This window comes from Physeter macrocephalus, chromosome 5, assembly GCF_002837175.3.
Source record: "Physeter macrocephalus isolate SW-GA chromosome 5, ASM283717v5, whole genome shotgun sequence".
Lineage (NCBI taxonomy): Eukaryota > Metazoa > Chordata > Mammalia > Artiodactyla > Physeteridae > Physeter > Physeter macrocephalus.
This window is the reverse complement of record NC_041218.1, coordinates 85923499-85944160: the sequence shown is the minus strand read 5'-3', so window position 1 is coordinate 85944160 and position 20662 is coordinate 85923499. Positions and strand designations below refer to the sequence as shown.

General features: G+C 37.1%; 1 protein-coding gene across 1 annotated transcript in view; it reads left to right on the top strand.

The window, feature by feature from the left end:
• Positions 1–20662, top strand: part of GNAI1 (G protein subunit alpha i1) — a 94358-nt gene that overhangs the window by 46329 nt on the left and 27367 nt on the right. Inside the window, exons 2-3 of the mRNA XM_007114507.2 lie at positions 11378–11420; positions 11514–11655. Coding sequence (XP_007114569.1) covers positions 11378–11420; positions 11514–11655 — 185 coding nt within the window. The remainder of the gene's footprint in view (positions 1–11377; positions 11421–11513; positions 11656–20662) is intronic.

The following is a 20662-nucleotide window of genomic DNA, read 5'->3' as shown; positions in this document are numbered from 1 at the left end:
GTACTTGTGATTGGTCTGTTCATATTTTCTATTTCTTCCTGGTTCAGTCTTAGGAGATTGTACCTTTCTAAGAATTTGTCTATTTCTTCCAGGTTGTCCATTTTATTGCTGTAGTAGTCTCTATGATGCTTTGTATTTCTGCGATGTCCGTTGTAACGTCTCCTTTTTCATTTCTAACTTTATTGATTTGGGCCCTCTCTCTTTGTTTTTCGTGAGTCTGGCTACAGGTTTATCAATTTTGTTTATTGTTTCAAAGAACAAGCTTTTAGGTTCATTGATCTTTTCTATTTTTTTCTTCATCTCTATTTCATTTATTTCTGCTCTGATCTTTATGATTTCTGTTAATTTCAAGGTTTGTTTGTTCTTCTTTTTCTAGTTGCTTTATTTATGTGTAAGGTTAGGTCGTTTATTTGACATTCTTCTTGTTTTCTGAGGTAAGCTTGTATCCCTGTAAACACCCCTTTTAGAACAGCTTTTGCTGCATCCCCTAGGTCTTGGATTGTCATGTTTTTGTTTTCATTTGTTTCTAGGTATTTTTAAATTTCCTCTTTGATTTCTTCAGTGATCCATTGGTTGTTAAGTAGCATATTGTTTAACTTCCATGTGTCTGTGTTTTTTACAGTTTTTTTCTTGTAGTTGATTTCTAATATCATAGCACTGTGGTTGGAAAAGATGCTTGATATGATTTCAGTTTTCTTAAATTTACTGATGTTCACTTTGTGGTGCTCACTTTGTGGCCCAGCATGTGATCTGTCTTGGAGAATGATCCATGTGCTCTTGAGAAGAATGTATATTCTGTTGCTTTTGGATGGAATGCTGTATAAATATCAATTAAGTCCATCTGGTCTAATGTGTCATTTAAGGTCTGTGTTTCCTTATTGATTTTCTGTCTGGATGATCTATGGATTGATGTAAGTGGGGTGCAGAAGTCTCCCACTATTGTGTTACTGTCGATTTCTCCTTTTATGGCTATTAGCATTTGCCTTATATATTGAGGTACACCTATGTTGGGTGCATATATATTTACAATTGTTATATCATCTTCTTGAATTGATCCCTTGATCATTATGGAGTGTCCTTTTTTGTCTCTTGTGACAGGCTTTATTTTAAAGTTTATTTTGTATGATATAACTATTGCTACTCCAGCTTTCTTTTGATTTCCATGTGTGTGAAATACCTTTTTCCATTCCCTCCCTTTCAGTCTGTATGTGTCTCTAGAACTGAATTCGTTCTCTTGTAGGCAGCATATATATGGGTTCTGTTTTTGTATCAGACTATACTATAAAGCTACAGTAATCAAAACAGTATGGTTCTGGCATAAAAACAGACATATAGATCAGTGGAACAGGATAGAAAGTCCAGATATAAACCCATGCACTTATGGTCAATTAATCGATGATAAAGGAGGCAAGTATACAATGGAGAAAAGGCAGTCTCTTCAATAAGTTGTGCTGGGAAAACTGGACAGCTACACAGCAGTCAGAATAGGCATCATTAAAAAGTGTAGAAACAGTAAATGCTGGAGAGGGTTGGAGAAAAAGGAACCCTTCTGCACTGTTGGTGGGAATGTAAATTGGTGCTGCCACTATGGAAACAGTATGGAGGCTCCTTAAAAAACTAAGAATAGAGCTTCTTCTCTATGATCCAGCAATCCCGCTTCTGGGCATATATCTGGAGAAAACTCTAATTCTAAAAGATGCATGCACCCCAATGTCCACAGCAATGCTGTTTACAATGGCCGAGACATGGAAGCAACCTAAGTGTCCATTGACGGATGAATGGATAAAGAAGATGTGTGGTGTGTGTGTGTATATATATATATATATATATATATATATATATATATATGGCAACATGGATGGATCTAGAGATTATCATGTTAAGTGAAGTAAGTCAGATAAAGACAGGTATCATGTTATCATATATGATATAAAAAGTGATATAAATGAACTTATTTACAAAACAGAAATAGACCCACAGACAAAGAAAACACACTTATGGTTACCAAAGGGGATAGTGGGGGAGGGGAGAAGATAAATTAGGAGTTTGGGGTTAACATATGCACATTACTATATATAAAATAAACAAGGGCCTATTGTATAGCACAGGGAACTATATTCAATATCTTGTAATAACCTATAATGGAAAAGAATCTGAGAAAGAACACACACACACACACACAAGTGAATCACTTTGCTGTACACTGGGAAAAAAAATCTACATTTTGATACTCATTAATTACTGATATGTTTCTCTATTCTGTAGTTTGCCTTTCTGCTTTATTTATGGTAATTTTTTAAAACATTTGTAGGTTTGGGGACTTTTTAGTTTGTTTTATATTTGCTTGTATATTTAAATCTAGACCACTTTTTAAAAAATCGTCAGCATGAAGGCCTAGCTCTGTATCAGAGAAACCTAACCTGACCATGGCCTAAAGAAGATAGGTGTTTATTTCTCTTGTGTAACAGATCTAAGGTTAACTAGAGCTGGGGTGCTCTGCCTCACATGACCATTCAGGGACCTGAGTTCCTGCCTTCTCATTGCCCTACCGTCCCTGGACATTGTCTTAATTCACATGGTTGGAGCAAGACCACAGGGACACCCATTTTCTGGCTTATACGTAGGAACAGGAGCGAGAGAGTCCAAGGCTGCATTTTCCTTTTACACACATCGTGATTTGGTGAGAAATGGGGCGAAGTGGCTACACCTAGCAGCAAGGAAGGATAAGCAATGTAGTCTCTAGCTGCCATGTTCCAAGCCACTACGCTTATTACAATAGAAGAAGGAGAGAACTTGTTTTTTTTGTTGCTGTTGTTGGGCTTGTTTGTTTTGTGTGTGTGTGTGTGAGAGAGAACCTGTTTTTAAGGGGCAGTCACAAGCTTCCACCCACTTCTTTTGTTTCTTCTGGTCTTCTAACAGAATTCTCCCTTTCCACAATTCATATAAATATTCAGTTACATTTCCTTACGCTTTCTTCATGTTATATATTCCCCTCCCCTCCCCTCCCGCTCTCCTCCCTCTCTTCCTGTCATCCAGCTGGTGGATAAGTGTCTTGTGCCCCTGCCATAGGAGTTAGCTTTGGGGATATCATGGTGACAGAAAGAGGCTCTCTTCCCTCATAGTTCATAGTCCAGTATGTGAGAAAGACATTAAATCTGATTTTAGGAGGGATCTGTGGACTCTGGGGGCCCTGAGACCATTTTCATAGTAATACTAAGATGTTGTTTGCCTTTTCTATTGTGGTGTTTGCTCTAATGGTACCAAAGTAATAATGGTCAAACTGCTGAATCATGTCAGTAGCATGAGATTGTACCAGTAGTCATTGTATTCTTCACTACTATGCACTTGTGATTTAAAAAACGCTGAAGTCATAAGCATGATTATTTTTATTAAATCTTGATCATTAAGTACATATGTCTTTAATATTCTGTGTGACCAAATGGGAAGTACTCCAAACTACTTTTGCATATGCCAGAGCACGTTGGTTGTCTTGAGGAAGAGCAGCTGTGTGATTGATTGAGTTGTGAATTGAACTAGTTGCTCTTTTCCTGGAATACCATTCCATTTTCACTTGAAAGAAAGACTGATAGAAAAATATGGTTAATACGACTTGGGGATTTGGCAGTTAGTCGGTTGTCACTTCAAGGAAAACAGCAAACAGTATTTGTTGCCAATAATAAAATTTGATCTTTCAAGCCAAAAAAAAGGAAAAAGAAATTTAAAAACCATGTCCCTACCACTGGGAGCTTGATATCAAGTGTTGCTGATACTACTGGTCCTTAGATCATGCTTTGAGAACCACTGTTCTAGCTGTTTCTTTGGGTTTATTGGACAAACCTGATTAAGCTGCCATTTGAGGAAAGATAAGTAGTACAGGTGTAGAGATCATGGCTGGAAGCGTCCTTAGTTGTCAGAAATTTGGGAATTAATTAAAAATTAAGCAGAAGAGCATGTCAAGAATTATTCAGTACCTGAGACTTTACCCTACTTACAAGCTAACAAGTTAGATTACCCCAGTTTCTTTTTTCCTTTTTTTGGTGGTGGGGGAAGGGGCACACACCACGTGGCTCACAGGATCTTAGTTCCCCAACCAGGGATCGAACCCAGCGAGAGCATGGGGCCCTAACCACTGGACTGCCGGAGAATTCCCACCCCAGTTTCATGGTTGCTGGCAGAAGACATGAGAGTCCTGGTTCAGAGACAAAAATGACTTTATTACAGCAATTGCAGTTGCCAGAGTATCAGCCTTTATGGCGATTTACCCAGCCCCAGTTCCCTAAGGGCAACACGAAGAGAGCCATGGCTGCACAAGCAATGGGTTATGTTGCAGTAGAGGAGCCCTTAAGTTAGGGATCCCCAGTATTTTTTTCATAATGTGCAGTAAGCCCACCTGATCTCTGTCCCAGAGCATGTTATCTTTATTATGCTAGACAACAAACAGACCTGCTCTCTGTTCCAGAGGGAAGCATTCTCTCTTGTCTTCCAAGACTATTCTCCATATAAACATCCTTGAAAAGATGGTTGAGAATAAAGGCAGTCGGTGCCTCTGCTCACATATGTGCAGAAATGTGACAGAGACCCACGGAGAATTGAAGGGCAACATAGGAAAAGTTGAGAGTTCGTGTACGTTAATTATTTACTGGTCCTTAATAGTAAACAGCTGAGCAAAAACACGAGTGCAGTTAGACTTGAGTTTTAGACAGTGCCGTGTATGGCCCCCTGATAAAGGAAAACCTTTCCCCCCGTGTAGTTCTAAATTATTTTCACAAATGGGTGTAACTGTCATTGGGAACAAAGTTCCTTATGCTTTATTGGTCTTCTGTGAACTATAAAAACAAACAATTTTATAACATAATGTATATGAACATTTAAAAAGTAAAGTTAATATGAATTTAGTAAGACAAATAATGATGGTTGGGTTGGCCAAAAAGTTCGTTCGGGTTTGTCTAGCGTCTTACAGACAAACCGAACGAACTTTTTGGCCAACCCAATATAAGTCACAATAAATTGTACTTACAGTATGACTCTTGGCTTAAGACATCCCTCTTCTACAGTGGGCTATATAATGACTGATTTTCCCACAGCTTTTCTCTGTCTTACCTTCTGTAACTTTCTTTTGTAAACCATGCAGTAATTATCATTTGACCTTTACTTGCTGCAAATGCATCATTAGCCTTCTTTGTTTTTCCTTCATTAGCCAAAGATAATTAAAGTAATACTGTTTGGCACAGGGTTAGTCCCAAACTCTTTTCGGGTCCATGTGACAGAAAGCCAACTCATAACTGACTCATAGCTTGGAAATCAAGTTGAAATTGTCTTCAGTTCTGACTAGAGTGATAAATTTTCTCCTTTTCCCAGGTCAGTCCTAGTTTATGCTTTTGCCCCCTTTAACTCTCAACAGTGTTTCACTCTGGATGGTCAATTGTAATATGACTCCCTAAATATGACTATATCTAAAGGCTCAAGGGGTGCTGTCTGGCTTCTCTTATCCTAGTTTTCTCTCAGTGCTGCTTCCCTCTGGTTTAGCCCCATCCTTTAATGGTGTTTTCCATGATGTGATCATGGAAAATGACTTCTGTGGGCCAGATTTCACATTATGCTTTGAGTGCTGTGATTTTTTTTCTTGATAAATTTTCACATAAAAGGCCAGGGAAAATCTCTGGCACCTAGATCTCATTCCTTTCTTGGAGGAAAAAAAAAAAAAAAAAATCAGTGTATCCAAAGTGATTATTTTGTTAAGTTTTTAGTATATTATATATAAATATGTTTACGTATATTAATTTGTAAAATGTTCTATTTGATGGTTTGTATAAGATGTATAAGCACAGGGAATTTTACTCTCAAACACAGCTCGGATTGGCCTGCTGGAAACACATGGCCCTTTCTTTGGATAGGGCGTCTAGTGATTGACAGCCAAACCAGATAGAGTGATGGATGGATAGATTCTCAAGCAAGGTACAATGTTTGGCACTTGCTTGAGTATCTCAGGACCTATAAACCCAAACTCAAATATAGATCCTGAAATTCAGTTAGATAGAGGCATTCAGATGACTCAGCATTTCTTAAATTATTCTTGTTATACAAATAAAAACACTGAATTAAAACTTCTTGCAGCAAACTTGTAGACCCCCGAAGAGTATACTTGTGGCCCCCAGTCCTCTATCCTTCCTTACCCTCACCGTATGAGTCTTGAGACTCGACTGGTAGAAACATTGATCTCTCAGTTCAATTAGTTACTTCTGTGGTCTCTTTGACTAGGCTGCCAGGAAAAAGCTTCCTGTGTTGCCCAAAATTCTCCTTTCTTTTGTCCTACCTGGATGCTAGAGTAGTCTTGTGTGTGTAATCATCCTTGTGCAGTGTAATAGTGTGATCCCTATCTCAGACATGAATGGCTCGGGGAGTAATTTTATGGAGAGTTAATATTTGGAGAAAGGGGATCATTTGGGGGAATCTAGATTCTGCTGTTTACGGTCATTATTTTTATATCCCAGAATGTCAGATATAGCCTATAAATACATATGTATTTATATAAATGTAAGTCCAGACCTTCTCACGGCTAAATAATAAAGATTTCTAGACTGTTACCCATGTTGGGGAATTATAATCAAAAGCAAAGTCTTCTCCCAACCCAGAAATCATCTTCACAAAGGTAGTGGAGAAAGAAAACATTTTTTTATTGAATGGATTGCATCACAAGCAGTCCATTAAGAGACTGCAAGACAGAAAGGTATGTCACCCACTTAACACAGCCAATCTGATTCAACCGGTTATGTACATGTTTTCGAGATAAATGACAACTAGTCCCTAAATGAGAGGCTTTACAACACCTTATGTCACACACAGTTCATCCTAACTTTACCTGGTAATTGAGGTAACCATCTTTTAGCTAATTGACCTTATCCAGAAGAGAATCAAACTTATCTTATGACAAGAGGTAGTTTTGCAACTTGGAGCAAGACACCCACCCAAGTTAGACTCCTACCTACCTGCAGAAACTGGAAGATAGGGGTGCTATCACCTGTGATGTTTACCTTTCAAAGAGATGATTCTCAGGTCCTTGAGAAAGACATTCTTGATCATAAAGCTGACAAAAAAGGCCGGTTTAGTTTTCAAAAGGGTATACAGTTGTCCCTTGGTATCTGCAGGGGATTTGTTCCAGGACCTGCCACAGATTCAGCTAACCTCAGACTGCATAGTGCTGTATGAATTTATTGGAAAAAAAAAAAAATCCACGTATATGCGGACCCATGCAGTTCAAACCGAGGTTGTTCGAGGGTCAACTGTATATACATTTCAAAGAGAGGAGAAAGCACTTACATTTAAAATTTTTCTAAAGTAAATGTCCTAAGAAACAGGGAGGGAAATTTTCCTTTACTTTTACGTGGGATAATTAAGCCTCGTATTTTTATTTAATATTTGCCCTTGCATCCTCTTTATTTGCTTCTATCTTAAAAATAAGGACCTTGATCTTATTCATCTTACAGTAGCATTATGATAAACAGAAGCGACTTTAAATGCACTTGTAAATTTGGTTTTATTCCAGTTTAAACTGAATTGTAATTTAGTCTTATTGAATGTAAAAATGGTTTAATTGTACGTAAAAGTTGGGAGTTTTTTAAAGTGGAGTAGTGGTGTCAGGAATTCAGTGTAAGGTGACTTTGACTCAATCACCATTTTAATGCTGAACAGCCTTGATGTTAGGCAGCTGAAACCAGTAAATAAATGTGAACCCAAGCAAAGCTGGACAAAGAATATTCTTGCGGGGGGGCGGGGAGTATGTGTTTTCCGAGGTCAGAGGTGTTTTCTTTTTTCTTTTAAACCTCGCCACAGTTAAAATTCCAAATTTCTCTAGACTGCCCCTCAACAGAAATCAGGGGTGAGCACTATTTGGTTATCATTTTTATAATGGTAACTTATATAATTCTGTTCAAGGACTTATAATCTAGCCAAGGGGTTACTTTACTTAGACCTTGATTCGTTTTTAGTCTTTCCCCTCCCTCGTCCTTCTCCTTGTCCTCACTTGGTATGTTTTGCTTTTCCGAGCCCTGTTAATAAGCGGCCCTGCGTGTGTAAGCCCGGAGCCGCAGGTGAGCCCCTGTCTGTGTTACTGTGGTGATGCTCCTTTGCCCTCCCATTATCTGTGTGCTGCATCATCAGGTGCCCGGCTCCACTTCACACACCTGCTGGGCTCAATATTTACTCTCAGAGATGCAGTTTTCCATCTGCCACTTCCTCCTTAAAGAGAGGTCTGGGGATCCCCCTCAGTGGCTTTTTGGTTCCTGGCCCGCTGTGGGACACCGCACACATTCTTGCCCTGGGGAGCTACATCCTCCCTTCCCACTACCCTAAAGTCTCGTTCATTTCACAGCGACCAGCTTGTCAACAGTTACTTTACAGGCCACCTAGTCACCTTGACCGTCTCAGCTTTGTGACCGCAACGGTCCCGCGCTTTGATCTTTCCTGACTGATATGTGTTTACATATTCCTTGTTTGTTCTTGAAAGAAGGGTACGCTCACTCTTTTAATCTTGCCTATGGATTGAACTGAAAAGCAATAGATAGCTGCCGAGCTGAATACTGCTAGGAAAATTTACCCTTTTCTCCTTTCTCCTGCCTCCACTACCTCTGAGGGGTTTTTTGTTTGTTGTGTTTTTTTTACAATGTTGCTTCCTGTCAGTCTCTCAAACAGGACTGTGCTGACTGAGGTTTCTAGAGGACAACCTTTAACTCTTTCCTGTACGCTATGTGGAAAGAATACCAGTGTTTAGAATGCTGGAACCATAACGGTGCAGCATTTCTAATTTTCCTATTAGGAATCTCTGCATGGAAGTAAGAATTGAAAAGTAATTATATAAACTGCTAAATTATGAAAGTTATTTCCCCAGTATTTCTGTCTTTAGGAAATCTGGTCCACAGAGAGTACCTTGTCTAACTAGCAAAGAAATTAGGTAGAAATCCAGCCAATAACACTGCCGTCTCCAATCTTTAGTATTAAACATATTTCAGGATTTTTTGGAACCGCAAGCCATTGACTAGATGCTTATTGTGGAGTAAGCTCAACGTCCCATGTCACCGACTATTGCATGAGATAGGAAATGAGTTAGAATTTAAAGATAATGTCTTTCGTTAGGAAAACTTGCTTTTTTCTCATTAAAATTTAAAAGTTCTCATCTGCATACACAGAATTCAGCTGGTAACCATCTTGTTCTTTACTATTTCTGATTTTCCCCTTGTATGGCTCTCAGACCTCACGAGCTTGTATCATGGGAGCCTTTCTCTGAACCTCTGAGTTGTTTCACAAACAGAATGGGCCATGGGTGGCTGGCTGTTCGTCGAAGCTCACCGTGCATGTGGAATCACCACCCCGTGAATGGATGTTGGGATCTAAAATGTCCTATCAGCAAAACACGGCTGCTGCTGGGTCAACTTGCAGTGCCATAGAAGCACAGAGGGCCCCCTTGAAGGTAGCCCTGCTGGAAACCGTGAGGGTGTGTTACTTGGGCGGACTTCTCTTGAATTAGAGAAATGTGTGAGCCATAATGGCTACAGTTGTGCTTTTCAGAGAGCCAAGTATATTGTTATTGATTAATATATAATGGGTTGTTTATCTTGGAGTTGTTTGTATTGGCAGATGCCCTGCCAAGATTCAAAGGCTGTCTGTAGATGAATAATGCCCTCATTGTTTATTCAGTGCCTGCTTTTCTACTTGATATGCAGCTATCTTGGGAAAATTTCTTGACTATCAAATCACAAGTAAAATTTAAGCAGTTTTTCCCCCAGGTTTTCAAATAGGCCACTTAACTGTGACTTATTCTCAGATGCCTCTGATGATTTGGATGTGTGTAGCTGGAGGGGGGGAAGGGGAGAAGGGAATGAGGCCCAGAAGTTTGCCATCTAACCGATCCGTCACAGATAGCTTGAATGCATTCAGGTACATTTCTGGTTGATTGTGTGTCTAGCACAAGTTAGCTGCTGAGCATTCAAGTAGAAAATGTTCAAAGGGAGAGGCAGCGGGGATCACAGCGGGAGTGGGTCAGGAAAGGCTGAGGAAGGAGGTAGGTTTGATGGTTGATACAGCATCACCAGTGTAGCTCTAGGAAGCAGAGCAAATTACACTTTGGCAGGAGGGAACAGTATGTTTGAAGATTGGTGGCGTCATCAGCAGCAGGTGTTGTCAGTACTGTAAGTTCAGTGACCCTGGAGCATAGAGCATGTAGCAATGGCTATGGAAAAATGGGAATATGAGGCCTAGATAATGAAAATCCTGAGCCCTGTCTCTCAGACAGTAATTAACAGCTCCATGATCTGTAGCCCTGGTCAAAGACAGTATGAAGCTAAACAATAGACTTGTCATTCCTTCCTTGTTTTGTATCCTGTGCTCAGATATTCACAGTATCTAGAGGGCTCTGATTTTATAAAGGGCCATTTTGTTAGTGATATTTTCGTGTTATGATGGCATAATTCTAGAGACTCAAATTGTGAGGAGGTCATGAATATGTAGAGAGTGAAGGAGAGTTTTGAGAATGGGTTTATGACAGGGAATAAAGAAAAACATAGGGGGAGACATTTCTGCCATACCACTGCATCCCCAGTGTTAGCAAAGCATGTTGGCTGTGTGTCACTTGTTCAGTAATGGTGGTTGACTATATAATGCATGAGATGGCTATTTTATTATAACGTAATATTTAAAAATAATACTCGTGGTTTCTTGGCACCACTGGGCTGTCCACTTCACGTGAGGCAAAGGTTGAAATTATGATAACTGGCCAGGCAGTTAAACATCTTCCAGTGGGGAGCAAAATCTTGAGTAAAATTTATTTATACTGCTTCAGTGTAAGCTATAGAAGAAAGAATTTTTTTAATACTTCAGGGAATATATAAAAACATCGATGAAAGCATTTTTTTTTTAGCTGAGTTTAAGAATTATGATGTAATAAACAGATGGGACTTATTTTTAAGAAATTTTCTGTATGTTTGGAAACCAATAAAGATCATTTTGATATAAAAAATTCAATCACAGATGTAAAAAACAAACTTGGGGGAAGTGGGGGTAGATTGGGAGATTGGGATTGATATATACACACTACTATATATAAAATAAATAAGGGCCTACTGTATAGCACAGGGAACTAACTCTACTCAATACTCTGTAATGACCTATATGGGAAAAGAATCTAAAAAAGAGTGGATGTATGTATATGTATAACTGATTCACTTTGCTGTACAGCAGAAACTAACACAATAGTGTAAATCAACTATACTCCAATAAAAATTTTTAAAAAATTAACTGTAAGAGACAGAGAGTGTGTGTTGGGAGTTGGATATATGTAAGTGATAAAATTAGAAATCCCTCATTTATTTTATTTCCCTTTTTTTAGGTGCTGGTGAATCTGGGAAAAGTACAATTGTGAAGCAAATGAAGTAAGTAGATTTAAAACATTAGATTTTTTTATGTTTAAGTGTACTGTTCCATCAAAGGAAGTAAGTGTTATCTTTTTTCTTTTGTCTTGTTAGAATTATCCATGAAGCTGGTTATTCGGAAGAGGAATGTAAACAGTACAAAGCAGTGGTCTACAGTAACACCATCCAGTCAATTATCGCTATCATTAGGGCCATGGGGAGGTTGAAGATAGACTTCGGTGACTCAGCCCGGGCTGTAAGTTACTAAAGTCCTTGGAGCAGACCTGATGAGTAAAAAAAACCACTTGCATGATTAACACCATGTTGTATAACATAGATTTATCAACTGTCTCAGGACTAGAAGGATGGTGGTGAGTGAAGTAGGTCTGAAGCTTTAGAAGTAAGTGAAGTAAGAATACACAGGTTTGCATCATCTTCCCTTTAGAGCTAGAATACTTGCCTTATCCATAAGATGACTGGGACCACTCAATATCCATTGCAGTGTTTTCTATATAGCATGGCATATTGGGCACCTCGGTATCTCCATAGCAGTTTTTAGTAGTTACTACTGAGTTTAGTAAACTGCCTACGCTGGCATTCTTCAGAATTGGTTTTTATGATTTGGAGTGCTGAAATGATCTAATTATTTGCATTCATGCCCAGACTAAAAAGCAGTCTAGTCTCAGGTAATGAAAACAGTATACAAGTTTGCTGATCTTTGGAATCAGAAAATACTGGCTATTAGACAACACCTTTCAGAATTTCACAGCTAGGACCTTAGGAGACAAGCTAGTTTCACCTCTTTATTTTATCAGTAAAGAAACTGGAACCCAGGACATTACATGAAAGAAAGATTGCCACACGGTGGTAACCAATGCAGTGTGCCTGTGCTTCCTTGTTTGGCCCAATGTGTAACTTATTTTCAGTTTGATTGGAAGTAGCCCCAGCCAGTCCATAGGGTATTTTCTTTTTCTCCTTTTCCCCCAGTCCCAGTTTGCTTGCTTAATGTGTTTATTTCACGTTTTATTATTATTTTATTATGGTTTATTCTTCACTGATTCTTTTTTTAATAACTGATGTGAAACTTGACCTTCCCAGAAACCTTTAACTGAATCTCTAGATTAATTTTTAATATTTTTGTACAAAGTAGATTTATTATTACTACTACTACTGTTACCCCTTTTTATCGTTCCCTTTTATTTTTATGTGTTCAATATGTGTGTGCTATCTCCCTGGTAATACTATGAAGATTTTTTGCATAGAGAACCGTAACTTTTTGTCTTCTTAATCTCTGCTAGGTTTTTATTTTTACGTAGAGGCTCAATTTGTGCTTAACAGGGAAAAAAATGATTGAAAGCAACATTAGAGAACATACATTGGAGAAATCTGTAAAGCAAATCTGGTTTATTTTTTATAATAAGTTAATCTAATATTTCTTTATAAGTTGCTAGGCCATATTAATTTACTAAGCTTTTCCTTTTAAACAAAGATTAAAAAGCTTAGTGTAATGAATTAAAATTTTCAAATAGATTTCAAGATCATTTTTGAGAATAATTCATAGCATTCTTCTAAATTATCTTATCTGAAATAAGATTTGATCATATCCAGACAATTTTTGCCTCATCAGTACTATCCATTCAGGCTGTAACTTATTCATTTATCTCTTATTCATTCACCAAATTTTTTTTGAGCTCTTAGTCTTACACAAAAGGGAGCTACCCTATGATAAAGAATTGAATAAATTGTACTCTAATTCCAATTCATGTGTACAGTATTCTGTGTTCAGATCTTACATGTGATTATTAGAGAGAGAGGTTTTTGTAGCCTCCATTGTACGAGGTGATGATGGGTCGATGCAAGCTGCTTTTTATGAGGTCTTTTTATTTTCATATTTTTCTCTCAAGGAATATTATTTTCTGTCCCTTTTGGGGCAGATTTGGGCTGTTTCAGGACCGACTGGAAATAACTGCTCTCTCACCACAAGCTTTTTTTTAAAAGTGGTTTTCTGATGTTTTGGAATCTCCATGGGGGCCTGCGCTGCTCATTTTTGTTTCACTGGTGCTAGTTTCACCCACTCTTTTTAGGCTCTCTCTAGCTGTCCCCTGGTCCCTTGTTTTCTTCCTACCTTCCCACTGTTACTTCTGTTAGCTTTAGCCATTGTTACTCTTTCACATAAACATCTTCAGTCTCTCTCATTGGTTCTGATTGGTCTACTCTGTGTCTTTGTTGCCTTGCCTCTACGCAAATCTTATTTTTCTATTTTTTAATAAAATTATTTATTTATTTATTGGTGGCTGCGCGGGGTCTTTGTTGCTGCTTGCGGGCTTTCTCTAGTTGCAGCAAGTGGGGGCTACTCTTCGTTGTGGTGAGCAGGCTTCTCATTGTGGTGGCTTCTCTTGTGGAGCACGGGCTCTAGGCACGCGGGCTTCAGTAGTTGTGGCGCATGGGCCCAGTAGTTGTGGCGTGCGAGCTCTAGAGTGCAGGCTCAGTAGTTGTGGCGCACGGGCTTAGTTGCTCCTCGGCATGTGGGATCTTCCCAGACCAGGGATTGAACCCGTGTCCTCTGCATTGGCAGGCGGGTTCTTAACCACTGTGCCACCAGGGAAGTCTGCAAATTTTAAAATACTATGAGGCTATTGAAATTGTGCTAAGGAATCCAAAGATGAATTAAGCATGGCCTAGACAGGAGGAGGGGACTTTGAGCTTGGTATTGGAGGATGTGTTAAGAGTTTTCTAGACAAAAACAAGGAAAAAGCATTCTAGAAAGAAGAACAGTATAGAGAAAGGCTGAATATATTTCTTTTTCTACAGTATCAATTCCTGGAAGTATTAGCCTTTTAAGTTGAAGGATAACCAGATATTTAAGTTTGATAGGTACCGTAGTTTTTTCTGTTTTCAGAAAAAACACGAAGTGAATAATCTTTTCTAGCAACCATGCATCAGTGTCAACTTTCCCAGAGTGTCATTAACTTAGATATATTAACATTTTAATTTTTTAATATCTTAGTGAAAAAATATCTTTCTTTTTTAGTTTTTATTTTCCTGATTCGTAGTGAGGTTGAGAATCTTGTCTTTTTGTATCTCTTCTGTGGACTCCTCTTAGTATTCTTTACTCAGTTCTGTTAAATTCCTTGTCCTTTTCACACTGAATCTCTTTGAGTATTAGGGATATTACTTCTTTATATTTTACAAATGTTTTTATTCGGCATATTTCTTTTACTTCTTTGAAACAGTATTTTTCTTGTTACAGAACTTTTAATTTTCTTCAATCAGTTGTGACTTCTGTGTTTTGTGCCTTGTCAGACATTCTTCAGCTTAGAGTTATTTTTTTAAAATTATCTTCCTTTTTCTAGGTGGAATCTAAGTATATTTTATAATCTGATCATCTCTTGCCTACAGCCATGTATTACATACTCCGTTCCTGAGTGACTTGAAAATGCTACCCTTAGCATTAAATTGAGTGTTTTTCTGAACTCCATTTTTTTTAATTGATATATTCTTTTCTTCCCTAGCTCAGTCACTTATTTTCATAATAAGATGGAAATAGTAATAACATCTACCTTACAGGGGTTCTGAGAAATAATGAGAAGCCTTTACTACATGCCTTGGTCATAATCGATGCTCAGTAAATGTTTGTTATTGCTGTTGTTATTTATAATGATTATACTACTGTTATTATTTGTGTCAGAGTCACATTACTTTAGTTTCTCTTGCTTCATAGGATATTGATATCTGGTAGGGTAAGTGCACCCATCCCATTGTTCTTTTTTAACCAAAATATAAAGGCTATAATGCATTTCTCTTCCAGATAAACTTGGCAATCAACTTAATTCCTCACATCCCTTTTGAAACAAACAAAAAAAGCCTGTCAGTATCTTGATTGGAATTACATTTTTAATATGTAGGTTAACTGGGTGAGAATTGCCTAAAAGATGTAAAATTTTAAGAGACAGTGACAATTTGCTGTGGTTTGCTTCGTATTTGGCAGCTAGCAGATATGCAAAGCGGATTACACGTTAGTTATTTAAAATGAGAGGAAACAAAACGGTTCTCAAGGCTGGCATAGAGCAATCAAAATTTGTGCCTAATATCCTTTCAAAACTCTCATAATGCATGTAGTCAATCTGTGGGTGACGATTTTTTGATAAATTAGATTATTTTGTTTTTGATAATGTACAGTTAGGGAAGTGTTGAACAGGGGCCTATCAACATGCTGCTGCATCACTTAGAGTTGTGCTGCTCAGAGTGTGGTCCATGGACAGTGCCTGCACACAAGCATGTGCAACAGGTGAGTACAGAAGTAAAGGAAGCGATTAGACAAACTTTTACAGCAATTGACGGAGTAATTTATATGTTAACTCTGATAGTTTACAAAAATGTATTTATATTTTACGTCACTTAAATGTCATTTTTCCAATAGTATTAGTTTTGAAAGATTGGAAACAAAAGAAAATGAAACAAATGAAACACAAGACTGATCTTTCATCCCAGAAAGCTTGAAAATCACTTCCTTGGAATAAGCTGGGCTGTAAGGAACAGAAAACCTTGCCTTGAATTGACTTAAGCTCCCTTTTTCCCCCAAACCTCAGCGTGCTCCTGCATGATGGCCACTTTTCTCTTCCTCTAATTTTAAAATTAATTTCATTATTTAGTTAGATTATGTCTCTGCCAGATTTGCCAGATTGCTTTTGAGAAAGGCTGTGTCAGTTTACTTTCCTAGCAGCAGTGCCTTTTCTTAGCACTCTGGGTAGCCAAAATTTGGAGTCTGACATGTTTAAAATATTGGCTAATTTATTAGTAAGTCTTATTTTAATTTACCTTGTTGCATTTTCAATTTTTTAATATAACTATGCAGTTTTCCATTTCTTTTTCTTTTTTTTTTTTTTTTTTTTTGTGTGTGTGTGTTACGCGGGCCTCTCACTGTTGTGGCCTCTCCCGTTCCCAGCCGCCCCGCGGCATGTGGGATCTTCCTGGACCGGGGCACGAACCCGTGTCCCCTGCGTCGGCAGGAGGATTCTCAACCACTGCGCCACCAGGGAAGCCCTCCATTTCTTTATTGACTGTTTTTATTTCTCTATGTTAGTGGCTTATTTTATCCTGTATTCATCTACGATTGGAGTCTTGGTGTTTTGATTATGTATTTGCTTGTTTGTATGTACTTGTATATTAACCCTTTGTCCACTAATACAAATGTTCTCTCACATTTGGCTTATTGCCTTTAATCTTAGGTTGTCATTTAAAAAATTTTCCCCTATTATTTCTTCCATTGTGTTTAAATTTAGAAAATCTTCTCTCAACCAAAGATTTACTGAATATTTGTGCTATTTTAAAAGTTTTTTAGGGGAGTGAATTTCAACACCGTTTCTATGTTATTTCTTTAATCCCTCTAAAACTTGGTTGTATGCATGGAATAAGGATCTACATTATTTTTTTTCCTCTTCATATGGCTATCTAATTATTCACAAGTGTTTTTTAAATAATTGTATTCTTTCCTACTGATTTATCTTGCCACCTTTGTCATGTAAGTTCACATTTGGGATTTTCTCCCCCTGTTGATCTGCATTAATACTAGATGTTCTACATATTGTAGACTTTTAATATCTGATCATTTCAGCCCTCTGTCCCCAGTATTCTTTTTCAAAATGTTTCTAGTTATTTCTACTTATCATTTTTCCAGATGACTGTATGAATTATTATAGTAGTAGTCTGGTTTATCGTTGAGAACTAAGATGAAGAAGCTATAATATTATGTTGTTTTTGTTACTGAGAAATACTGATTTATATATGTGACAAAATGATATTAACCTTCATTTGAAATGTATTATATGCCTCCAGCACAGTATTTTTCTACTTTGCTCAGTTCATGTATTATTTATTACGTGTTTGTCTCTCTTTTCACAATAGGTTCTATTGTGCATACAAAGAACAGTTTAATATTTATTTTATTAATTTGAAAATTAAAGCTGTATAGTTATGAGTTATAAATGTATACATAAAAGTTGTATTTGTGTAACATACTTATTATAATTTCTCTTCTTGACATAATGAAGCTCATGCTCACTGCAATTTAGTCAAAAATTTTGCTGTCTGCAATTTAGTTAAAATTAATTTCGATGATTTTACTTTTATCCCCCACCCCTTCCCCTTTAAGCAGTGTTACGGGGAAAAAAAGAAAAACAACTTCCTCTTTCCTTGCCTCAGTCATTTTTACTTTGGTTACGGTTGTGTGTTTAGAGAAAAAAAGTTTTACGTTTGTTTATGTCTTAAAGCAATTCTTTAACATCTGGGATTAGCACCCAGATGTTAGTCACCATGGAGAGGTGACTTCACTAAAGTTCCCAAGATTTCCTTACCAGTACGCTAACTTTGGTGAAAGCAGTATAACTGTCTTAAATTTATAGGAGTGATTGTGTGCTCTAGAAATGTGGTAGATTAAATATGTCAGTAATTCTCATTGTATGTGGTGTTCGGTATTGTTGCCTAATGTTATTAATGAAATAATTATCCTAAACCATTGAAACAAAGGATTTCTATACCTATATCAATCATGACATCAATATATTATCCCTGTGGTCAAAAATTCAAAGGTGCACTATTTTTTTTGACACTCCTTTATCATATTACTTAGCCTCTATTGTAGAAGGGCTTTCTGATGTTTTCTATTAAAACACTCATCTAGCCTTTGCGTAACAGTTTCAGTCTCTCACTCTCCCTCCTTTTTTTGTGTTTTTGGATAGCTTTGGTTGTGAAAGAGTGTTCTTATTGAATTGAAATCTGATATCTTTTGCCCTCAGAATTCTTTTTCTGCTCTGTGCCTAAGCACAACGTCTGTTCTTTCTTACCTTTGATGATTCCTGATATATCAGAAGACAGCCATCATGGTCCCTCAAAGTCCTCTCTTCCCCATAATTCTCACAAAATAGGTGACGGCTTCAAATGTGTTGTCACTGACTAACAGGTGCTCCCTGATCATCACTGTTTGAGAAGAGGCTATTACGTCTCTTGACAGGATAGCATTTCGTATCTCCTTTCTGAGTTCCCCAAACATGCAGTTATATGAACTAGAATTTACATTCTTTAAACCATCTTATTTTCATTTAGTTCTTAGTCATTTGAAAACATATTAACTCAGCTACATCCAAGGATTTTTTTCCTTGCCTGGCAAATAAATTTCTTTTTAACACTACAAAAAGAGTTCCTGTAAACTGCTTTACTTACCTATAGCCCTTTAGTAATCCCTACCCTTTTTCAGCACTATGTCATACTGTTTTAGTACACTCAAGTTTGTCTTTCTTTCTTAAATGTTCTTAAGTAACATTTTAAATGACTCTTGAAAAGACTTCAGTTCATGACAAGATAGGATTATTGTCATCATTCTGCAGTTGTCAAATTTATCTTGTCTTAGGCAGTGGCTGCTTAGTAATTGTTGACTAATATGTGGGATTGGGTGACTAATTACCTGTGAAACTTTAAATAAATTGCACAATCTCTCTATGTCTCAGGTTCTTTTTAAACAAAACAAAAAATTAGGTAGAATAATTTCTATAGTACCTTCCTGCTTAAATTTATTACTTAAAGCTCATCTGCAGACATCTGAATGTCCTGCTAATGACATGGAGATGAGTATTCCAGTTCATTTTTTAAGGAAAAGAGACTTCTTTACATTTTGTGAAGAGGAGACATTTTTGAATGCCGCAGTTTATAAATAGAGCTTCCACAGTTTCCCAAGTCTTTTCTTCAGGCTTCTTTCCTGGAAAGTTTGAAGAGAACATGATCTTATGACCCATACTAATGCCATAGGGCATTAGTCTTTTCTGTCAACAAATTTTATGGAAATTGAATAAATATATCATAATGAAAGCTCATTTTAAAGCTCACTTAAGTGAAAAGCACTTTTCTAAAATGGTTGGAGAAAAGTATGTTTGATGTCACTTAAAAATAAAAATAACCAAATTTAGAAATTTCTCATATAAGTCATTATTTGGAAAATTGAATAACTGTTTACTGGAATTAGGTAAATGGTGCTAAAAACGACTTGAAATTGTGTTTTGTTGGGGTTTATTAAGGACGTGGTACAAGTGTTACTTGCTTGCATGCATTTCTCTTCTGATTTACTAAAAAGGGAAACATATGCTTGAATAATAATTTCCCATGCTGAGTGACTTAATTATTTCTCACGATGGGTTCCATCTGAAAAGAAAATGTTTCACAAATTGGCAGTAGAATGAATTTATATTGTCAGCTAGTACCCTCTGCTAGCCTGTGTCACCAAATGCTTCCCTTCTGTATGCCTTATCATCATATGTGCCATCACTTTATAAAGAGCTACTACACCACGTTGGAAAAAATGCCCCTAAAGAAAAATTATGGACTGTCTATCCATTTAACATAAAGCTGCATATCTCAAGCCAGAAAGAATCTTTGCGAAGGTGGTAACTTCACATATCCCTTATTTTTGTATTAACTGTGTTATTACCTGAAGACTAGAGTTGTGTTATAGAGCACTGTAGCTACTACCCATATGTAGCTACTGAGTATTTGAAATGTGTCTAATCTGAATTGAGATGCATTGTCTGTATAAAAGAAACACCACATTTCAAAGACTAAATATCTATAATAATATGAAATATCTCAATAAGTTTATATTGATTACATGTTGAAATGATATTTTATATACAGGTTAAATAAAATATATTACAGTTAATTTTACTTTTTTTTTTACACTTTTTAAAATGTGCTATTAGAAAATTTAGAGTTGCGTCAGTGGCTCATATCTCTTTTGGACAACACTGACCTAGTGGGCTTGATTACCTATGGATCAGAATAACTGTAAATATTGTAGCCTCAAAACTTAAGCAAAATTTAATTAAATTTATGTGTATTATTCCTTCATTTAAAAACTTTGCATGCTCTCTTCTATATGTGTCATAAGTATTTCTACTCCAAAGCTGTGCTTCCTTTGTTTCCATGCCTGGATTAGCAAACAGCTATCCCCATCTCCTGGCCCATTGATTTTTTTTTTTTTTTTTAACATCTTTATTGGAGTATAACTGTTTTACAATAGTGTGTTAGTTTCTCCTTTACAACAAAGTGAATCAGTTATACATATACATATGTTCCCATATCTCTTCCCTCCTGCGTCACCCACCCTCCCACCCTCCCTATCCCATCTCTCTAGGTGGTTGCAAAGCACAGAGGTGATCTCCCTGTGCTATGCAGCAGCTTCCCACTAGCTATCTAATTTACATTTGGTAGCGCATATA